General features: G+C 41.5%; 1 protein-coding gene and 1 non-coding gene across 2 annotated transcripts in view; one reads left to right on the top strand and one right to left on the bottom strand.

The window, feature by feature from the left end:
• Positions 1-957: 957 nt before the first annotated feature.
• LOC116974774 lies at positions 958-1061 on the top strand. Its single transcript, XR_004412434.1, has one exon. It is a non-coding gene; the product is annotated as a U6 spliceosomal RNA (small nuclear RNA).
• A 2209-nt stretch (positions 1062-3270) lies between these two features.
• LOC116973990 (interleukin-18 receptor 1-like) overlaps positions 3271-19901 on the bottom strand; it is a 28284-nt gene continuing 11653 nt past the window's right edge. Inside the window, exons 6-11 of the mRNA XM_033022124.1 lie at positions 17928-17996; positions 16001-16118; positions 15292-15437; positions 12444-12587; positions 6639-6800; positions 3271-4156 (exon numbers count right to left, since the gene is read on the bottom strand). Of these exons, the coding sequence (XP_032878015.1) occupies positions 3828-4156; positions 6639-6800; positions 12444-12587; positions 15292-15437; positions 16001-16118; positions 17928-17996 (968 nt within the window). The 3' untranslated portion in view covers positions 3271-3827. The remainder of the gene's footprint in view (positions 4157-6638; positions 6801-12443; positions 12588-15291; positions 15438-16000; positions 16119-17927; positions 17997-19901) is intronic.

Genomic DNA, 19901 nt, shown 5'->3' with positions numbered 1-19901 from the left:
GCAAATTAATATTGTTAACTATATTGACCCTTGCTGAAGACGGTTATTAATGAAAATGTTCTGAAAAACCTGCTAACGATACATGACATACATGTTTGCATTCCTTTTGAACATAAATGAACAAATTGAGAGCAGACACACTATAATTTCACCTTTGACAATAATCCCAACTTCATATTCAAGCCTACTCTTGGTAATCTTTTACTCCTTTGCTTATCAAAATATCTGATCCCTGATGATTGCAGTTTCCTGACGTTCTCCCACCCTTCTTGGATTCCTGATTGACTGCTATTTCTGGGATGTTTATTGTATTCTCTAAATGACTCAGGTGGCTCGGCTTACCTCCAATGACTCTTGCTAACTACTACAGATGCATTGTAGAATCCACCCTATCGGGTTTCATCGCAACTCGGGTTTGCAAGAGTTCTGCCCAAGATGGCAAGAAATTTCAGAGAGTTGTGGATGTACCTTAGTCCGCCATACAACCCAGTTTCCCCACCATTGATTTCATTTATACTTCACACTGCCTTGGGAAAGCAGCCAACATAATCAAGGGCCATGTACATTCTGATCATTCACTCTTCTTCCCTCTCTGTCAGGTTGAAAATACAAAAGCTTGAGAGCATATACAGTACAGGTGCAACCAGATTCAGGAACAGCTTCTTCCCTTCTGTTATCGGACTACTAAATGGTACTCTCACAACTTAAGGGCGTGGTCCTGATTTCACTACCTATCACATTGCAGCGATTGCATTAAAAAAAATCTTTATATTCTCTGTAACAGTAATGTAATAATGTTCTAATACATTATTCTGTCCTGTTGTATTTTTTTGTTTGTGCTACCTGTTGTCTTTGTGTAAGGCTTGACTCTACTCATACATAGTATAATTTGACTGGATATCACACAAAGTTTTTCACTGCATACATGATAATAATAAACCAACAACATTACCAACATTTGCTTTAACGCCACATATACTAAAATTGGAACGATACAGAGAAGATTACGATGGCATTTACCTAAGGATGACATGCAAATTACTGAAGCATTGTTTTTTTTTAGGGTGGCACATTGGTTCAACTGTAGAGCTGCTGCCTCACAGCGAGAGGGACCCAGATTTGATCCTGACTGTGGTGCTGTCTGTGCGGAGTTTGTACATTCACTCTGTGACCACGTGGGTTTCTCCAGGTGCTCCAGTTTCCTCCCACATTCTAGCATTGTTAAAAAACCTACCATCAGCGGCGCTACAAATCTGCCACTGCCTGTGCGTGCAATTCCAGAGGCTTTGGGGGGGGGGGGGGTTAAAATGCAGGTTTGTATTGATTGTCGGAGAAGGATTTCCTCGGGCTGCTAGCTGATGAAGAAAAATTGTTCGCGCTTCCGTTCGCGGGTTAAAAAAAAATTACTGGACCATTGCATTGCTGGATTAAATTTAAACGCGACTAAAAAAGCCTTCAACGCCTTCAATATCACGGGTCGCAATATAAGGCCAAAAGAAATGGTATGTCGTGTATATAACATATTATTTTGCTTTTTGGTGTGGCTTTATTTTAATTTTATGATGCGAAAAATGTTATTTAGGCCCACATATGAATCGGCCGTGTCTTGCCTGCTGATATGGGCTTAAATTTATGGCAACGGCAACGTTCCAATCGATCACATTCCAGAAACATCCACTCTCAAGATGATCAAATTCTTTGTTTTGGACAATCATGTCATAAGAGCATCTAACTCATCTATATTTTGTGTTATTTTCTATCCATGATCGATATTTTCACACTAAATATCCACAGTACAGTTTTAGTCAGATGTATTGTGCAAAAAATATTTTGATTATCTTGAGAGTGGATGTTTCTGGATTAATTTATGGGAATTAAATGTTAAATTCCTTCCATTTGGCATATAAATTCATGACAAAGTGAGATTTAAAAATCATGTTATATTGTGAATTTGTGTGTGAATGGGATCAGTTTGTTATTTGTTATTTGGATACTGAGGCTATTTAAATTGTTTTGCCTTTTCTTGAGAAATGGATAGATGTTTAGATCTAGTAATTGAATTTAGATGAATTTAATTGATTAGATGAATCTGATTAATATGAATCTTTTGTTGGGTATTTACTATTTGTTTTAGCGTTTAACGTTATCATTTCTACCTTTTTTTCTAAAACTGCAAATAATAACCTGTTTCTGTTAATGCTGTTCAGTGTTTTTTTTTTCCTTTACATTTTAAACAGATGTCTCCGAAGAAGAAATGTAAATTTGTCAATCCAAATGCCCAGCAAAAGAGACTGATTTAGACATCATTCGCAGAGATTAACTGAATTTGGACTACTCCAAATATGATGATCTACAGGACATTCTTTATGGGAAAGTAGTGGGCAGAAAGGCATGTCATGGGTGGTTTTATCTGATGGGATAAATTACAGGCTTGATTTTTAAAATCTCAAAATTTTGTGACATGCTTACACATTCCAAAGACGTGTGGGTTTGTCGGACATAGAATTAAAGTACAGGTATTGGATGGCCTTTGTGGACTCGGTGGGCCTGTTTCCACACTGTATCTCTAAACTAAAGTAAACACAACACCATATTGTTAGGTTGATTTAATTCTTTAGGAGATCAAGTTATTGTGCGGATGTATTAAGGTATGGTATTGTACATTGCAGATTAGAAGGGAGAGGATTTGTCAAATCTCCATTTTTGTTCCATACTTTTTTAGATTTGTTTAGGTTATTATTGTCACGTGTACTGTGAAAAATATTTTGTTGCATGCTATCCAGTCAGTGAAAAGATAATTGTAGAAGAAAAATAAAAAAATTCCAGATACTTAATTATGGTTGGAATTAAATAAGGTAACAAAAGGGTGTGCAGATGTGGCAATTGGCATCTCTTGTTGACCAGCTGCAGAGCAAAACAGGTTTCAGACACGCTATCTCCTAGAATGTGTTTATTGTTTGGGAATGCGCAGCGTTGGTGAACAAAACACAACAGCGATAGGTGGGTAGACCACCTGCACCCCCTGCGGCTAGTACCACAGAAACATTGCAGACAATGGGGGGGGCTTACGATCTGGCTCGGGGGGGCAGTGGTGTGGTCTGCTTGAAAGAGATAGAATAATGTCAAGATGCCCTTGTATTATGTTTGACTTGTATTAACCATCCGTTGTTGATCAAGATTAACACAAACAAGTATCTTATGACTAATGAAATAATTAATACCCATGTAGTAGACAGTAATAACAGGAGAACATATAGGCAAGGACGAAGTATATTTTCGTATAATTGTATCCAACAAAAAAAGTTGTTTACTGCACTGTATAACTGTCGGCTAATTCGGCTGCAAAGACAGAGAACTGGTGAGCAGTTAACTGCCTCCATCACTCCATGATATCATGCAATAAGGCCTCTTAAAGCAAAGTCTCCGTTTTCCCTCTGTCAATTTCCTCACCAATTGTACATGATTTCAATCAAGCCACAGGGTACAAATACAGGATAAAGGGAATAATGTTTAGTGCATGATAAAGTCCAGTAAAGTCTGATTAAAGATAGTTCGAAGGTATACAATGAGGTAGATGGGAGATCAGGACCGCACTGTAGTTGGTGATAGGATGGTTCAGTTGCCTCGTAACAGCTGGGGCGAAAGATTAAGTTGTGCTTGGATTATTGATTAGTCAATCATTTTGTAATTTATTTTCAAGATCTCAACTACCTCCAAAACTATTTATTCTATTGCCATAGACTTAATAGTTCCCCCGAATCAATATCAGTAATAATACTCGATCATCAGATTCCAGTGTCAAAGATAATGTGAAAACTTCTTCCACTTCAGTAGAATTGAGTTCTTTTAATGCACTTTGCTGGCATAAGGTATCTTATCTTTTTCCAGAAGTATGAATTCTGTAATAGAGATTCATTTGTCCACTTCACCGTCCTGTTTGATTTCAGAATAAGTTGAAGAGACTGTGGTAAAAATGTAATGTCTCTTATTGGATTATATTCGATAAGAATTGGCTTTATTAACCTCTCAACTAACACCTGATGAAGACCTGACATCAGGCCATACATGGAACTCTCATTTTCCAATAGTTCAGCACAGAGGATTATAATCAATGTCCTGGATTTGTTCATGTAGGAAAATATATCATCTGCAAAAGCTGAAAAGAAAAAAAAGTAGATGCTCAAATAAATCACTTAAAAACACAAACATTAACTATTTTACAGATTATCAATCTTTATGCTCAGATATTTTTAATGGCTCATTTTATACTATTCTTAGCTGGAGACCACGTGGGTTTCCTCAGGGTGTTTTAGTTTCCTCTTGGGTCCCAAAGATTTGTGGGTTTGTTGGTTCATTGGCCTCTGTAATTTGCCCATCATATGCATGGAGTGGGTGAGAAAGTGGGATAATGTATACATCAAGTGAACTGGTGATCGACGGTCGGTGAATTTCAGTGGGCCGCAGGTCCTGTATCTATGCTGCATCTCTAAACTAAGACTAAACTAATTCAGATTTGTCAAATGTGTTAAATCAAGAATTTACTCTGAAAGGCAAATATAAAATTGCAAATGCTGACATTTAAGGTTGAAACTGAAATACTGAAAATGCTCAATAGACCAGGCAGCACCTGTGAAGAATTCTGATGAAAAATTGTTGACTGAAATGTGAAGTCTGTTTATCTCTCCATAAATGTTTCATGATTTTATCATTCCTGTGACATCCACATACTTTGGAGGAATACCTCTGGAACTCAGTTTTGAATTCAACAGTTTCAGGTAATGCTATGGGTGTAGCTACATCACACTGGCTCCAATAGTTAAACAACACACCCCACCTTGAGCTTTCTCAAGGGTAATTAGTGATGGTTAATTAATGCTGGCTTTGCAATGCGCAATTTCCATGAATGAATTTAAAACAAGACATAATGAAAAGAAAGTGTTCACAATGATGGGCGATGCAATGGAACAGCTGGTAGACCTGCTGCCTCACAGTGCCTCAGACCCTGGTTCGATGCTGACTCGGGTGCAGTCTGTGTTGAGTTTGCACACATTCTCCCTGTGACCACATGGGTTTCCTCTGGCTGCTCCAATTTCCTGCCATAATCCCAAAGACATGCAGGTTTTGAAGGTGAATTGGCTTCTGTAAAATTGCCTCTTATGCTTAAAAAGTGGATGTGAAAGTGGGTAACATAGGGCTAGTCTGAATAGGTGACCAATGTTTAGGTATGTTACAATACTTACCTTCAGCGGCGCTGCAATTCTGCCACTGGCCGTGTGCGCGATTTTGGCGCGTTTGACGGGGGGGGGGGGGGCGGGGTTAAAACTGGGTTTTTTCCCGACCTGGTCCTGAATTATATTTTATTGGCGTGCAAGATGTTGCTAAAGAATCGTTCCGACTGCCGTTCTGTGTGTTTTTTAAAAAAAATTGTCCGACAAGTTAATCGCTGGAATTATTTTAAAATCAGCTTCTGAAGCCATCAATGCCGACAACGGGGCCGGATTTTATGTAGGGGACAGGTAAAAGAAAGTAGTTTATTTTTATGTATAAAAGTGTTTCTTAAGATGTATTTAATTCACATTTTAAGTTGCGAAACGGTGATTTTTCCCCCCGACGAACCGGCAGTATATTTGCTGCCGATGTGGGGGACTAAATTCACTGCAACCTCAACGTTCCAAATGGTTCCGGTCCAGAAAATCCCACTCGCAATCTGATTTAAATGGCCATTAATTTACAGGTATTAAACATTAAATTCCTTCCATTTGGCCTATAAACCCATGACAATGAGATTAAAAAGGTATGTTATATTGTGAATTCTTGTGTGAATGTTATTTGGACACTTAGGCTATTTAAAAATGTTAATCTATTCTTAAGAAATGGATAGATGTTTAGATCTAGTAATTGAATTTTGTAATTAGCTACAATTAGGTAACTAACTAACTAACTATATGCTTTAATTTCAACTCATCTAAGGAAGATTGTTTCATATTTGTTTCAGAATGCTTATTTCAGTTCTCTTAAATTTTAAGAAAGTTATGGGCTTTAAAATGTTCTCGATCACAGCTTTTCTGTTAAGTCAATGAAAAAGCAATAGGGAACAAGATGCCAATTTCCGAGTATGAAAATGGCCATAACCATACTGAAGATATGAAAGTGAATTAGGTGTCAAATTAAACTTCTTTTTATGCTTTATCTGGGGATAAATTAAAGACTTGATTTTTAAAATCTCAACATTTTGTGACATTGCTACAATGTTCAATGTGGTCTCATTGGGCCGAAGGGCCTGTTTCTATGTTGCATGTATGAACAAAACTAAACTAAACAATACCAGATGATATGTTGTCTACAAAACAAAGTTGGGTAGACATTAAAAGGAATGCATGAGTTGTACTCTGTGAACAACAATTAGAGAAGAAATTAGAGAGGGGGAGAGGGGCTTAGAAATGCAAGGGGATAGGTTTTGCTGAGTAGCAGCACACACAGTGTCAGAAACAAAGAAATTGATGAAATCTTCACATTCATGTTTGGAGGTGAAACAACGAAAAGATTTAATGAACTAGACTAGATAGTGACTGCTAATAAATGTTTTCATAAAGGTGTGCTTTTGAAACTGCAATTTGAAGTTGAAGAGACACTCCTACCTGCTCCAGGAAGAACATCACGTTCAAAAATACACAACCGATAACCAAATTTTTGTTCTAGAATTGCAGGCAACAATTTCAAAGCAAAATATTCTCCCTCAGCGCAGATGAGAGCCTCGTTACTCTTAAGAAGCAGTACATATGCATCATATTCCTTACTATCTGAAAGGCAAATCCAAAGCATCAGTATTGATCATTATATTCATTGTACTAATTATTACATGCTGTTGAATGTTACCTTATATTCCAATGGATGAACTGCGCTGAATGGAAAGCTCCAGTCATGAATATGCATATTGTGAAAATCTGCTGGTCTAATGTTTTAGGCTTTCATCTAAAGCTCATTTGGGCGGCATGGTGGTGCAGTGGTAGAATTGCTACCTTACTAGTGTTCGATCCTGACTATGGGTGCTGTCTGTACGGAATTTGTATGTTCTCTCCGTGACCAATGGGTATTCCCTGGGTGCTCCGGTTTCCTCCCACACTCCAAAGATGTCCAGGTTTGTAGGTTAATTAGCTTCGGTAAATATTGTAAATTGTCCCTAGTATGTAGTATAGTGTTAGTGTACAGGGATCGCCGGTCGGCATGGACTCGGCGGGCCAAAGGGCCAGTTTCTGCGCTGTATCTCTAAACTAAATTAAACTAAACCAAAGCAGACACCTTGAAAACAATAGGTAAAGACCTGCCCATTTCCACCAAACCTTTGGTCATTGTGTCATTAGGACCACATGTCGTAGTGCTCATTTAAAATGAAATCCAAAGTTGGAGGATACATATTGGACTCAAGTTAAATGACTTGAACAGGTTTTTCAATTCAATCAATCAATCAATCAATCAACCTTTATTGTCATCTTGCAAAGCAACAGTTGTACAGTGCAAAATGAGAAGACGTTTCCCAGGGAATACCGGAGCATCGCACATGAAACTTAAAACATTTCACACATAATAACAGTAAAAACAATCCAGTCCTTGATGAAACAGTATAAATAGTTAAAAGCAGGTAAAACAGCAACATTAAAATACAGCAAAAACAATCACTAAAATGTCCAGGACAGCTGATTTGAGTGGCCAGTGCCTGAGTTATTAAAATGTCAGTGCAAAGCCGCAGAATCAGATGACTGTGAGTACAGAGTGACTGTTTAGCAGCCTCACAGCCTGTGGCAGGAAGCTGTTTAGCAGTCTGGTAGTCCGGACTTAATAATAATAATAATAAATTTTATTTATGGGCGCCTTTCAAGAGTCTCAAGGACACCTTACAAAAATTTAGCAGGTAGAGGAAAAACATGTAAGGGGAATTAAATAAATAGTAGAGACATGACTAGTACACAAAGTAAAGACAGAATACAATTCAAAACACAATATGAGGCAATTAATGCACAGATGAAAAGGGAGGGGGACGTGGGGCTAAGGATAGGCAGAGGTGAAGAGATGGGTCTTGAGGTGGGACTGGAAGATGGTGAGGGACACGGAATTGCGGATCAGTTGGGGGAGGGAGTTCCAGAGCCTGGGAGCTGCCCTGGAGAAGGCTCTGTCCCCAAAACTACGGAGGTTGGACTTGTGGATGGAGAGGAGACCGGCTGATGTGGATCTGAGGGACCGTGAGGGTTGGTAGGGGGAGAGGAGGTCAGTGAGATATGGGGGGGCCAGATGGTGGAGGGCTTTGTAGGTGAGGATCAGGATTTTGTAGGTGATCTGGTGGGAGATGGGAAGCCAGTGAAGTTGTTTGAGGACTGGAGTGATGTGATGCCAGGATTTGGTGTGGGTGATGAGTCGGGCGGCTGCGTTCTGGACCAGTTGGAGTCGGTTGATGTAGGTGGAGCTGATGCCAAGGAGAAGTGAGTTGCAATAGTCCAGTCGGGAGGAGATGAAGGCATGGATGAGTCTTTCAGCAGCGGGAGGTGTGAGAGAGGGTCTGAGTTTGGCGATGTTGCGGAGATGAAAGAAGGAGGTTTTAATGATATGGCGGATGTGAGGCTCAAGGGAGAGGGTGGAATCAAAGATCACGCCAAGGTTGCGGGCCTTGGGAGATGGGGAGACAGTGGTGCCGTCGATGGTGAGAGTGGGGTTATTGATTTTGCTGAGTGTGGCTTTGGAGCCTATGAGGAGGAATTCTGTCTTATCGCTGTTGAGTTTGAGGAAGTTATGTTGCATCCAGGTTTTTATAGCTGACAAACAGGAGTTGATATGGGAGAGATATGGGATTTGGTGCCGAGGTAGATCTGGGTGTCATCGGCGTAACAGTGGAAGTCCAGGTTGAAGTGGCGGAGTATCTGACCAAGGGGGAGAATGTAGATGATGAAGAGGAGGGGGCCGAGTACGGAGCCTTGGGGAACGCCTTGAGTGACTGTGGCTGTAGCAGAGGTGTGGTTGTGGAGAGAGATGAAGTGGGATCTGTTGGAAAGGTAGGAACGGAGCCAGCTGAGTGCAGAGCCTTCAATGCCGAGGTCTTTGAGTCTGGTGAGCAGGATGTTGTGGTTCACTGTATCGAAGGCTGCGCTCAGGTCGAGGAGGATGAGGATGTTGAGGGAACCAGTGTCAGCAGAGGTGAGGAGGTCGTTGAGGACTTTGACGGAGAGCAAGTTACTGTGCTATGGAGGGGGCGAAAGCCAGATTGGAGGAGTTCAAGTAGGTTATACGCAAGGAGGTGGGAATGAAGTTGCGACGCAACGATACGCTCCAGGGTTTTTGAAAGAAAGGGGAGGTTTGAGATTGGGCAATAGTTAATGAGAGAGGAGGGATCAAGACCAGGTTTCTTTAAGATTGGTGTGACAGCAGCAGTTTTGAAAGCGGAGGGGACAATTCCTTGGGACAATGAGGAGTTGAAGAGATTAGTGAGGTAGGGGCAGAGAACGGGGAGGCAGGACTTCAGCAGGGGAGTGGGGAGAGGGTCGAGGGAGCAGGTAGTGGGTTTGGAAGAGCTGATGAGATTGGAGATTTCAATAGGGGTGACCAGGTCAAACTGGGAGAGGATGCAGTGTGGAGGAGGGGTAAGGAGGTCAGTGGAGATGTTGAAAGGAGGGGCCTTGGTAGGTGGTGGAGTAGATGCTGGGGAGTCGGGTACAGAGGATAGATATTGATAGATGGTGCTGATTTTATCTGCGAAAAAGTGGAGGAATGAGTTGCAGAGATCCGGAGTAGAGGTAGGGAGAGTGTTTGCTCGAGGCTTGAGGAGGTTGCCCACTGTGGAGAAGAGGGTTCTGTGGTTTAGGCAGGGATCAGTGAATATGGAGGAGAGGTAGGCAGATTTTGCAGCAATGAGGGCATCTTTGTAATCAGTGAGGTGGAGTTTGTAAGCTTCAAGGTGGACTGTGAGAGATGATTTCTTTATTAGTCGTTCGAGTTGGCGACCAGTCTGTTTCAGTTTACGAAGTGCAGGTGTGTACCAGGGTGAGGATGTGTTGAAAGTTACGGTTCATGTTTTGAGGGGGGGCATAGTGTTAAGGGAGGTAGACAAGGTGGAGTTGAGATGGTTTGTGAGATCATCAGGTGAGATGGGGGCTGAGTCCAGGGGGAGAGTGGTGGAGAGGAGGTCAGAGAGATGGAGGGGATCAATGGATTTTAGATTACAGAAGGTGATTTCTCGGAGGAAGCGGGGGCGAGGTGTCAGAGAAGGGATGGTGAACCGTATAAGCTTATGATCAGATAGGGGGAAGAGGCATGGATGGAGGTCGAAGTACCGGTTGATTTGTGGAGCAGACCAGGTCAAGGATGTGACCTTCGTCATGGGTGGGAAAGGTGACGTGCTGAGTGAGAGAGAAGTTGTCAAGTAAAAAGGCGAATTCAGATGCGAGCTTGCAGGTGGGGGAGTCCATGTGAATATTTAAGTCACCAAGTAGCAGCAGACGTGGGGAGAGGGATGAGGCAAATGTGAGGAGTTCAGTGAAGTCAGATAGGAAGGAGGGGTTTGGTTTAGGTGGCCGGTAAATGAGGATGACTGTCATGGAGGAAAGGGCTTTGAAGGCGAGGAATTCAAATGATGTTACTGGGGGGAAGGTGAGTTCAGTGATACGAAAATTCTGGTTGAAAATAACAGCGAGGCCACCTCCATGGCGGGAGGGGCGGGGTTTGGAAATGTAATTAAATCCAGGTGGGGATGCTTGATTGAGGGAGAAGAAGACATTGGGTTGTTGCCAGGTCTCAGTGAGCAGAAGGAAGTCCAGAGTGTTGTCAAGGATTAGTTCATGGAGGGCAAGGGCTTTGTTGTTGAGCGACCTGGTGTTGAGGAGGGCAAAGTTGGCATTATGAGAGGGTGGAGGGATGGGGGCAGGCTGGAGAGATCTGAGGTTGTCCCGGTTGACAGTGCGTGCGGTCAGCTGGGGTGGGGGGTGACGCAGTTGAGGGGGGGTAGAGCGTGGTAGTGAGCAGATGGATGGAATGGAATGTCCGTGGTTGAGGTAAACAAGCTAGCGCCGAGAGCCTCTGTGGATGAAACGGGGTCGACGTAGAAGTCTAAGCTGTTTAATGACTTGGATGCAGGATGGGATGTGGTTGTTGAAGAAACCAGTCATTTGTAGAGTTGAATATTTGAGCATGATGGTGAGGGTGCAGAGAGGTGTCCAGCGGTGCAGGTGGAGAGAGTATCCAGCGGTGAGGGAGCAGAGAGGTTGTCCAGCAGAGCGGGTGCAGCGAGGTGTCGAGCAGTGAGGGAGCAAAGAGGTTGAACAGCAGTGCAGATGCAGCGAGGTGTCCAGCATTGAGGGAGCAGATAGGTTGTCAGGCAGAGCAGGTGTAGAGGTAGTCCAGCGATGAGGGTGCAGAGAGTATCCAGCAGTGCAGGTGCAGAGAGGTTGTCCAGCAGTGCAGGTGTAGAGAGGTTGTCCAGCGGTGCGGGTGCAGAGAGGATCCAGCTCCCTCACTGGTGCAGGGAGTTGTCCAGCGTCAATGATGCACAGGCACAGGAGGTGCCCAGCGTCCAGCATCGATGGTGCACAGGCGGGAACAGACAGGCAGGGAACAGACAGGCAGGTAGGTAACAGGTAACAGGTAGGTAACAGACAGGGGGGGAGGGGGGGGGGAAACAGCGGGCGGAGAAGCGGCGAACAGTCAACGCCAGCGCCCTCTCCGGGCAGCGTGCAGGGATTCTAGCGGTTCTGGCGGCTAGCAGCTAGCAGCTAGCAATATAGGCCGCAGGGGGACGATCGTTCAACGGCCCAAAACGGCCAAAAAACACCACAGACCACCGCAACCGGAGCGACCCTCCAATGGTCCCACGTCAGGTGGTAGGTCAAGACCTCGCCCGGGATGGAAAGAAACCGCAGTCGGCAATTGAAGCAGTTGAAGCCGATTCGCGGTAAGGGACCGTTGTTAATTTGAATCTCCTGCCGCCGCCATTTTTTTCCCGATAATATCTTAATATCTTAGTGACAGGAATAGTGTGTCCCTGCTGAGAATATGCAGTCTTTTGAAAATAAACTCATGAAACAACTATACTTCCAATCACTATAATGTTGTAAATTGATTTTGCAGTTGGAAGAGGACCTTCCACCACAGTGAAGAATGCTGTGGTGGGTGTTTATGTTGGATTCTATTGTGTATTGTGTGTTCTTTTTTTCAACTGTGTCGCTGCAGTTGATTTCACTGTACCTTGGTTGGTGCATGTGCCGAATAAATTTGACTTTGACAGTTCCAGAATGGCAGAGATCACATTGCTACAGGAGGTTGGGGCTTGTGGGGAAGGGGAAAGGTGAAATAAGCTGTGAAGCTTTCTGCAGCAGATCCATTCCTTTGATTCAATGTTTATCTGATCAGCTTTGATGTGGATCAAAATAAGATTTGTATACAAAGGGTTTAGTTCAGAATTTTACCTTGCAGAGTTTCATCCTTGCAGGTGAAGTCCCTGATACAAAGGGCAAAGTATATCTTGAATCTGACATAAATCACTGCTACAATGATAATAAGAGCCAAGGTTGTGAACAGTAGCACGCATAATCGACCAGTATCATGCTTGTCTAAGGAAAGTAAATAATATTTGTAATTGGTCTCATAAATACAGAATATCAATCACATATTGTAGCCTCTCTTAATCACAGGGAACACCAAGTACTACAGTTGCTACAATTATCTCCCACCTATGGAAGGATACACCTGCCAGAGATGGAATGGCTCAGAATGTTTTCCTGGATGGCAGATATGTGATGTGATGTAAGGAGATACTCCGTAAACTGAGACTATAATCTCTTAAATTTATATATTTGAAAGGTTATCTCATTGATAACTGATAGGATGGATGCAGAGATAATATTTACTCTAGTTGGGTGTCCAAAATCATATGTCACAATCTAAAAATTCAGGCTCGGCCATCCAGAACCGAGATGAGACAAAATGTATTTACGTGGAAGACAGTGAATCTTGGAATGGAATGTTCACAAGTCTTGTGAAGGCTTAGTCACTGAATACATTTAAGATGGAGACTGACAGATCTTTAGCAATCAAGGGATATGGGATTAAAGCAGGAAATCCTCTTGATGTAAAAAATAAATAAATAAATAAAAATTAAAAATCACCCATGACTTTATTGAAGGTGGAGCAGACATGAGGGATAGATCGGCCTTTTACGACTTTGTACTTTGACTTTGTAACTTTCTTCACGCAGAGAGTTGTGAATCTGGGGAATTTTCTGCCACAGAAGGCAGAGGAGGCCAATTCACTGGATGTTTTCAAGAGAGCATTTAGCTCTTGGGGCTAACGAAATCAAGGGATATAGGTAAAAAACAGGAAAGAGGTACTGATTTTAGATGATCATATTGAATGGCAGTGCTGGCTCGAAGGGCCGAATGGCTTATTCCTGCACCTATTTTATATGTTTCTATGCTTGACTATATATGGCAATAAAAATAGACCACGTGATTTTGAAGCATTCATGCATGGTGGAGGTATAATGCAGTCATAGAGTGATACAGTGTGAAAACAGGTCCTTCGGCGCAACTTGCCCACACCCGCCAACATGTCCCAGCTACACTACCTGCTTTTTGTCCATATCCCTCCAAACCTGTCCTGCCCATGTATCAGTCTAACTGTTTCTTAAATGTTGGGGTTGTCCCTGCCTCAACTACCTCCTCTGGCAGCTTGTTCTATACACCCACCACCCTTTGTGTGGAAAAAATTACCCCTGAAAAAGTTAACTCTTAAAAATACTTCAAACAAAAAACATTGAAATCATACTTCTACAATGCACTAAAACATGATTTTAATACATCAAATTTCAAAAAGTTCCTACTGTGGGAGGGGGGACACCCCCCTCCGATGCACTCCATCGCCGGCTACTCAGTGATCGCTCAGCCCCCCCACTTTCAAAAACGCTCCGCAGCCCCTGGTTCTGACGGAGAACACTGCCAGATGTGACCGGGGAACTGAGGCCAGTTGTCCATGATGTCTGGATCCCAATGCTCAGCACTTTGTGTTTCGAAGTTGGCAAATGTTATTTATTTGTAATTAGCTTAATTTGTAATTAGTTGACAAAACTTTAATTTATTAATCCGGAATATCCAGGGGGATGGGATAAGTGTAATATTAAAATGACATGTAAGGTGCCAGGCTCTCTGTCACAACATACAGCCCCGATAACACATTATTTCAGTTAAATTTTGGGAAGGTAGCACTATTGTCATTTGCCACTCAACTATTATGTTTGTTTACCTCACTGACTATTTCTAACCGCCCCCCCCCCCCCCCCCACAATTCCTTTGACAGGTTGAATAGAAATGTCCCCAATCTCGTTGTTTTATTAATTGAACACGTAGATGAACATCCTCAAGTAGTGTAATCAGATGGAAACCAATTCAAATGCGATGTTTAAGAGCTTGTTCAAAGAAGGGGGATATTTTAAAGGTGTGACAGAGATACTTGCAGGGGAATGTGAGGAGGTTATTATTTGTCTTTAGTTTTAGCTTGAACCAGGACATCTGAAGGTTCAAAGTTTAATATAATAATTGTGCTGATACTGACTCCAACCAACCACGTAATGAATATCATCCATTCCGGAGGTTTTATTTTTCTTATGCCATTTAAACTTCACTTGGATTTCAATCACTTCAATGTAAAAGTAATTGTGAATGGGGAGTATTGGAAAAAAAAAATTTGCCCTCAGTACATATTAACTAATATAATAATGTAAAAATGCAAAAGCTCCGTACCAATGGGAGAGGGGACACTTACCCTGAGACATAATCTCAGGGTAAGTGGTCACTCAGATGAGAAGGAATCTCTATCCTTCTGAATCTTTGCAATTCTCCACCTAAAGCAGCTGGATTCTGTGTTGTGAGGAATATTCCAAACTGAGATAGATAGGTTTTGGATTGTCGAGACATCCAGCGCTATGGAGAACAGACAGAAAACGGGAAGCTAACGATCAAATAATATAATTTATTAAATAGTGGTGGAGGTTCAGAGGACCAAATGGCTTACCATTTGTTCTCTATTGTATCTCCTTATTTTCTCCACAAGTCAATTCTATCCAAGTATCAACCACAGGCACCACCCAACCAACAACAATATTGTAAACATATAATTATTACTCAAGCTGAGGCCAGCTATTCTGACATAAAATAAACATGGAATTTTAAATAGGTTTAAAGCTTACTGATCTATATTGACCATTAGAAGTGGACCAACTGCCATTTAATGTCCAAGTATTAAAATTAAAGAAATTAGTACCTTTTTCCAGCAGGATGACGTTACAAACCATTTTAGTTTCTGGACATAATAAACAACAATTAAAAGCTTGATTCAAATGCTCTGCTTTGATTCTTTTGAACACAAGTTGGTTTATAAAATATACTCGATTGTTTTCTGTGATTGATCTAAAGGAAAAAGAAGTGTGAGAGTTTCATTGTTAAAAATACTGAATGATGTTATTCAGGCATTCAAGACCCTGTGTGTAACAGGACTCCTCCTGTTTTAAGCTGCAATAGAATAAGGTGTAAGATGGATCGTTATTAAAATTACACATTTACTCTGGATGGAACAGACTTGTTGGGATTTTGGATTAATAACACAAAAAAGAAAATTTACTTCTGTGGATTTTTTTCAATTAATATGAAAATAAATGTTGGTTATTTTCTCCAGTGATTGTCATCCAGCAGGAACTCTCAATGCAGTAAAAGTTGATATGAAGCAGAAAATTATACGTTCATATGTTGATAAGACATAGGTGCAGAATTAGGCCATTCGGCCGTTTGAGTCTACTCCGCCATTCCCTCTCAACCCAATTCACCTACCTTCTTCTTGTAACCTTTGAGTTATGAGACTGAGAATTAACTGAGCCAATAATTGAACTGTGGAGGATATCACGTCCAATGGTCTATTTTCTCACACAGAAGATGACATAGGATAGAGTATATTTCAATATCAGTACACCTCTTACCTCGTATCTGTTTCATTTGCATCTATCCCAAAATAGTCGTATTCAGATGTCCAATATAGCATACAGTCATTGTCTTTGTAGCCAAGAACAGCTTTGCATTCGATTTCTCTCTTATCTCCTAAAACAAATATAGGCTCGTTACTTTAAACTTTGCTTTTGTACAGGTAGTAAAGTAATTTACCCCGTTGTCATTTTTTTCTTAAAAAAATAATCTACGCCCTGATATTGCAAGGAAATGCAGTTGCTGGTTTGCACAAAAAGACAAAACGCGCTGGAGTAACTCAGCACATCAGGCAACATGTCTGGAGAATATAGATCAGTAATGTTTCTAGGCCAGACCAGATATGTAAGCTCTCCATGTTCTCCAGAGTTGCTGCTTGACCTGCTGAATTACTCCAGCACTTTGTGTTCATCAATGCCCTAAGTCTATCTGCCTTACCTCTTGGGAATTTTTGCATTAAAATGAATGCTGTTTAGCCTATCAGACTTAACTCATAGACTTTAGAGCCAAATGGACTTGCTCACTTCAACCTCTACATCTGCTCCAATGTTCTTATCTGTTACACTACTATGGGTCCCAGTTCCCATGCCAGACCAGTTTAATCCCCCTGAGTAGCTTTAGCAAATCTCCCTACCAGGACATCAGTCCCCCTCCAGTTCATATGCAACCCTTCCTTTTTGCCCAGTTCAGCTCTGGCCCAGAAGAGATCCCAATGGTCCAAATAACAAATCCCTCCCATCTGGATCCATAAGTTAAAATTCTGAATTGGGGCAGGGCCAACTTTGACAGCATTAGACAGAAAGTTGCTAAAGTTGATGTGAGCAGGTGGTTTGTAGACAAAGGGACGCCTGGAAAGTGAGATGTAATGATGAGAGTTCGGAGCACGCATGTTTCTGTTAGAGTGAAGGGAATAGGGAAGCTTGAAATAAAGAAGCTTGGTTGACGAGAGAAACGCAGGAAAAGGAAGGACTCGTGGGACAGGCATAGGCAGCTGGGATCAAGTGTTTCCTTGGAGGAGTTTTGAGAACTGAGCATACTTAAGAAAGAAATCAAAAAGGAGAGCAAAAAGGGGGCAGGATATAGCTCTGGGAGATTAGGTTACAGAAAATCCAAAGAGACTTTATAAGTAGATAATGAAGTGTCCAAAATAGCAGCATGATCTTGATCGGTTCGGCAGGTGGGCTGAGGAATGGTTGATGGTATTTAATACAGATAAATGTGAGGTGTAGCATCTTAGGAGTTTAGAAGGATGAGGGGGTATCTCATTGAATCTTACCAAATAGAGAAAGGCATGGATAGAGTGGATGTGGAGAGGATGTTTCCACTCGTGGGAGAATCTAGGACTAGAGGCACAGCCTCAGAATAAAAGGGCATCCTTTTAGAAAGGAGATGAGGGTGAATCTATGGAATTCATTACCACAGAGGATGTCATTGGGTATTTTAAACCAGAGATTTACAGTCTTAATTAGTAACGGTTATGGGGAGAAGGCAGGAGAATGGGGCTGAGAGGGAAAGATAGATCAAGTTTGATTGAATGGCAGAGGGTGGAACTGCCTAATTCTGCTTCTATGACTTATGAAAATTAATTTAATTATAGAATCATAGTCATAGAGTTTTACAGCATGAAAATAGGCCTTTCGGCCCAAACTTGCCTACACTGGCCAACATATCCCACCTGCGTTTGGCCCGTATCCTTCTAAACCTGTCCTATCCTTGTACCTATCTAAATGTTTATTAAACATTGCGATAGTCCCTACCTCAACAACCTCCTCTGGCAGCTCGTTCCATACATCCACACCACCCTTTGTGTGAAAAAGTCACCTCTCAGGTTCCTATTACAGTATTTTTTTAAACTAATTATTTTAATTGTCGATAAATATGACATTGAAACATTCAGAACTCTTCACTATTCTAAATTGTACATACCCAGTTCAACCTCAATTTTTTCCTCTTTACCAGGATAAACTATTTTTGGTATAAATGGTTCAATATGCTCTGTGGGGAAAAATATGGTAGTTAATAACAGATCTTATGATCTTATTTTTTTTAAATTAAAGGCCATCACACCACATTTATGCAGTAAACATACTAAACTAAACAGCTTCCCAGCTGTTATCAGGCAACTGAATCATCCTACCACAACCAGAGAGCTGTACTGAACTGCTATCTACCTCTTTGATGACCCTTGGACTATCCTTGATCGGACTTTGCTGGCTTTACCTTGCACTAAATGTTATTCCCTTATCATGTATCTACACACTGTAAATGGATCGATTGTAATCATGTATTGTCTTTCTGCTGACTGGTTGGCACACAACAAAAGCTTTTCACTGTACCTCGGTACACGTGACAATAAACTAAACTGATACTGAAATTAAACAAAAGCTTAAAATTCTTCCATTGCAAACCAGCCAAGATAAGGAATCTTGTCCATCCATAAACCCAGGCACAGGCTCCGAACCAAATTGATGGATGGGGAACGTTTACTTCTAATTCTTTTTTACAGGATTAGCATCTAGTGGTGGAACACGACTTCCCATTGGGTCAAACTAAATGATTCATCTCCACGGGAAGCAATATTGTCTGCAAAACGGCTAATAATTAATTATGCAGCTATTATCCCAGACTAGGTTTAAAGTGCTGTCTTTCGAATAGACCCAAATGATGATCACATCAGATCTCAACTGACAAATATTTCACTGAAAAACTTCCATCATGGGAGGGATCCTTGGATTTGCTGGGAACTCTCCGAATTACTTTTCCTATTTGATAATCACCTTTATTGTGACCCTATCACATAGTTAAATTAGCTACCCTTGGCACTGCTATTGGCGTTTGTTTCTTGTACAGAGACACAGTGAAAATCTATGTTTTGTGTGCAATCAGGGCAAATCATACCATGCGTGAGTGTACCTGGTAATGCAAAAGAGAAATTAAACAAAGTGCGGAATATGATTATACAGCTGCAGAGAGAGTGCAGGTTACAAAAAAAATGCCAAGGTCGCAACGAGATAGATTGGGAGATTGGACATTCAATGTGCAAGAAGCTGTTCCTGAATCTGGTGATACACGTTTTCAAGATTCTTATATTTTGTCCAAAGAGGGGAAGAAAGGGAATGATTGGGGTAAGAGTTGGCTGTTTCCCTGAGGTAGAGTGAAGTGTAGATGGAGTCGATGGAGGAGAGGCTCGTTTGTGTGATGGACTGGGCTGCCTTCACAACTATGCCATTTCTTGTGGTCTTGGGTAGAATAGTTGGCATATCAAGCTGTGAATTTTATGGCCATAATTAAAATAGGATTGTAAATATAATAATAATTACTTTTCTTTTAAATTTTGTGACATCAGTAACAAACTGTGTGGATAGATATATTGTTTCTCAGATGATTATTAAAAGGAGAAATGATTAAGAGGTTGTTGGGTTGTACCGTGCCTTTGACTCACAAAGATGGAAACCAAGATACAGACAGGTGTTCAAGTAGGTATGTGGAAAACTGACATAAACTATTGAAATCTTCTTGTCAAACCTTGAGTCGCCACATTGGGCACCTGAGCTTTTCCTTTCATTTAGTATCTGCGATCTGACTTCCTGTCCATTTTCAGCACAATCATTCTTTCAGTTTTCCCCATCTTGGAGAATCCCACCTTGCCACGTGTCCTTGGTTGAGGACAAAAGAAAACTCTCTGAATTCCAATTTTGGACCATGGCTCCACAGACGAACAACAACTCATGTGGAGATGACATAAAATAATGGGCAGCCATGATCACAATGAATGGCGGTGCTGGCTCGAAGGGCGGAATGGCCTCCTCCTGCACCTATTTTCTATGTTGAGGTATAAGTGGAAACATAGAAACATAGAAAATAGGTGCAGGAGTAGGCCATTTGGCCCTTCGAGCCTGC

The sequence above is a fragment of the Amblyraja radiata genome, chromosome 6 (genome assembly GCF_010909765.2).
Source record: "Amblyraja radiata isolate CabotCenter1 chromosome 6, sAmbRad1.1.pri, whole genome shotgun sequence".
In the NCBI taxonomy this organism is placed as follows: domain Eukaryota; kingdom Metazoa; phylum Chordata; class Chondrichthyes; order Rajiformes; family Rajidae; genus Amblyraja; species Amblyraja radiata.
This window is presented reverse-complemented; position numbering and strand designations above follow the sequence as displayed.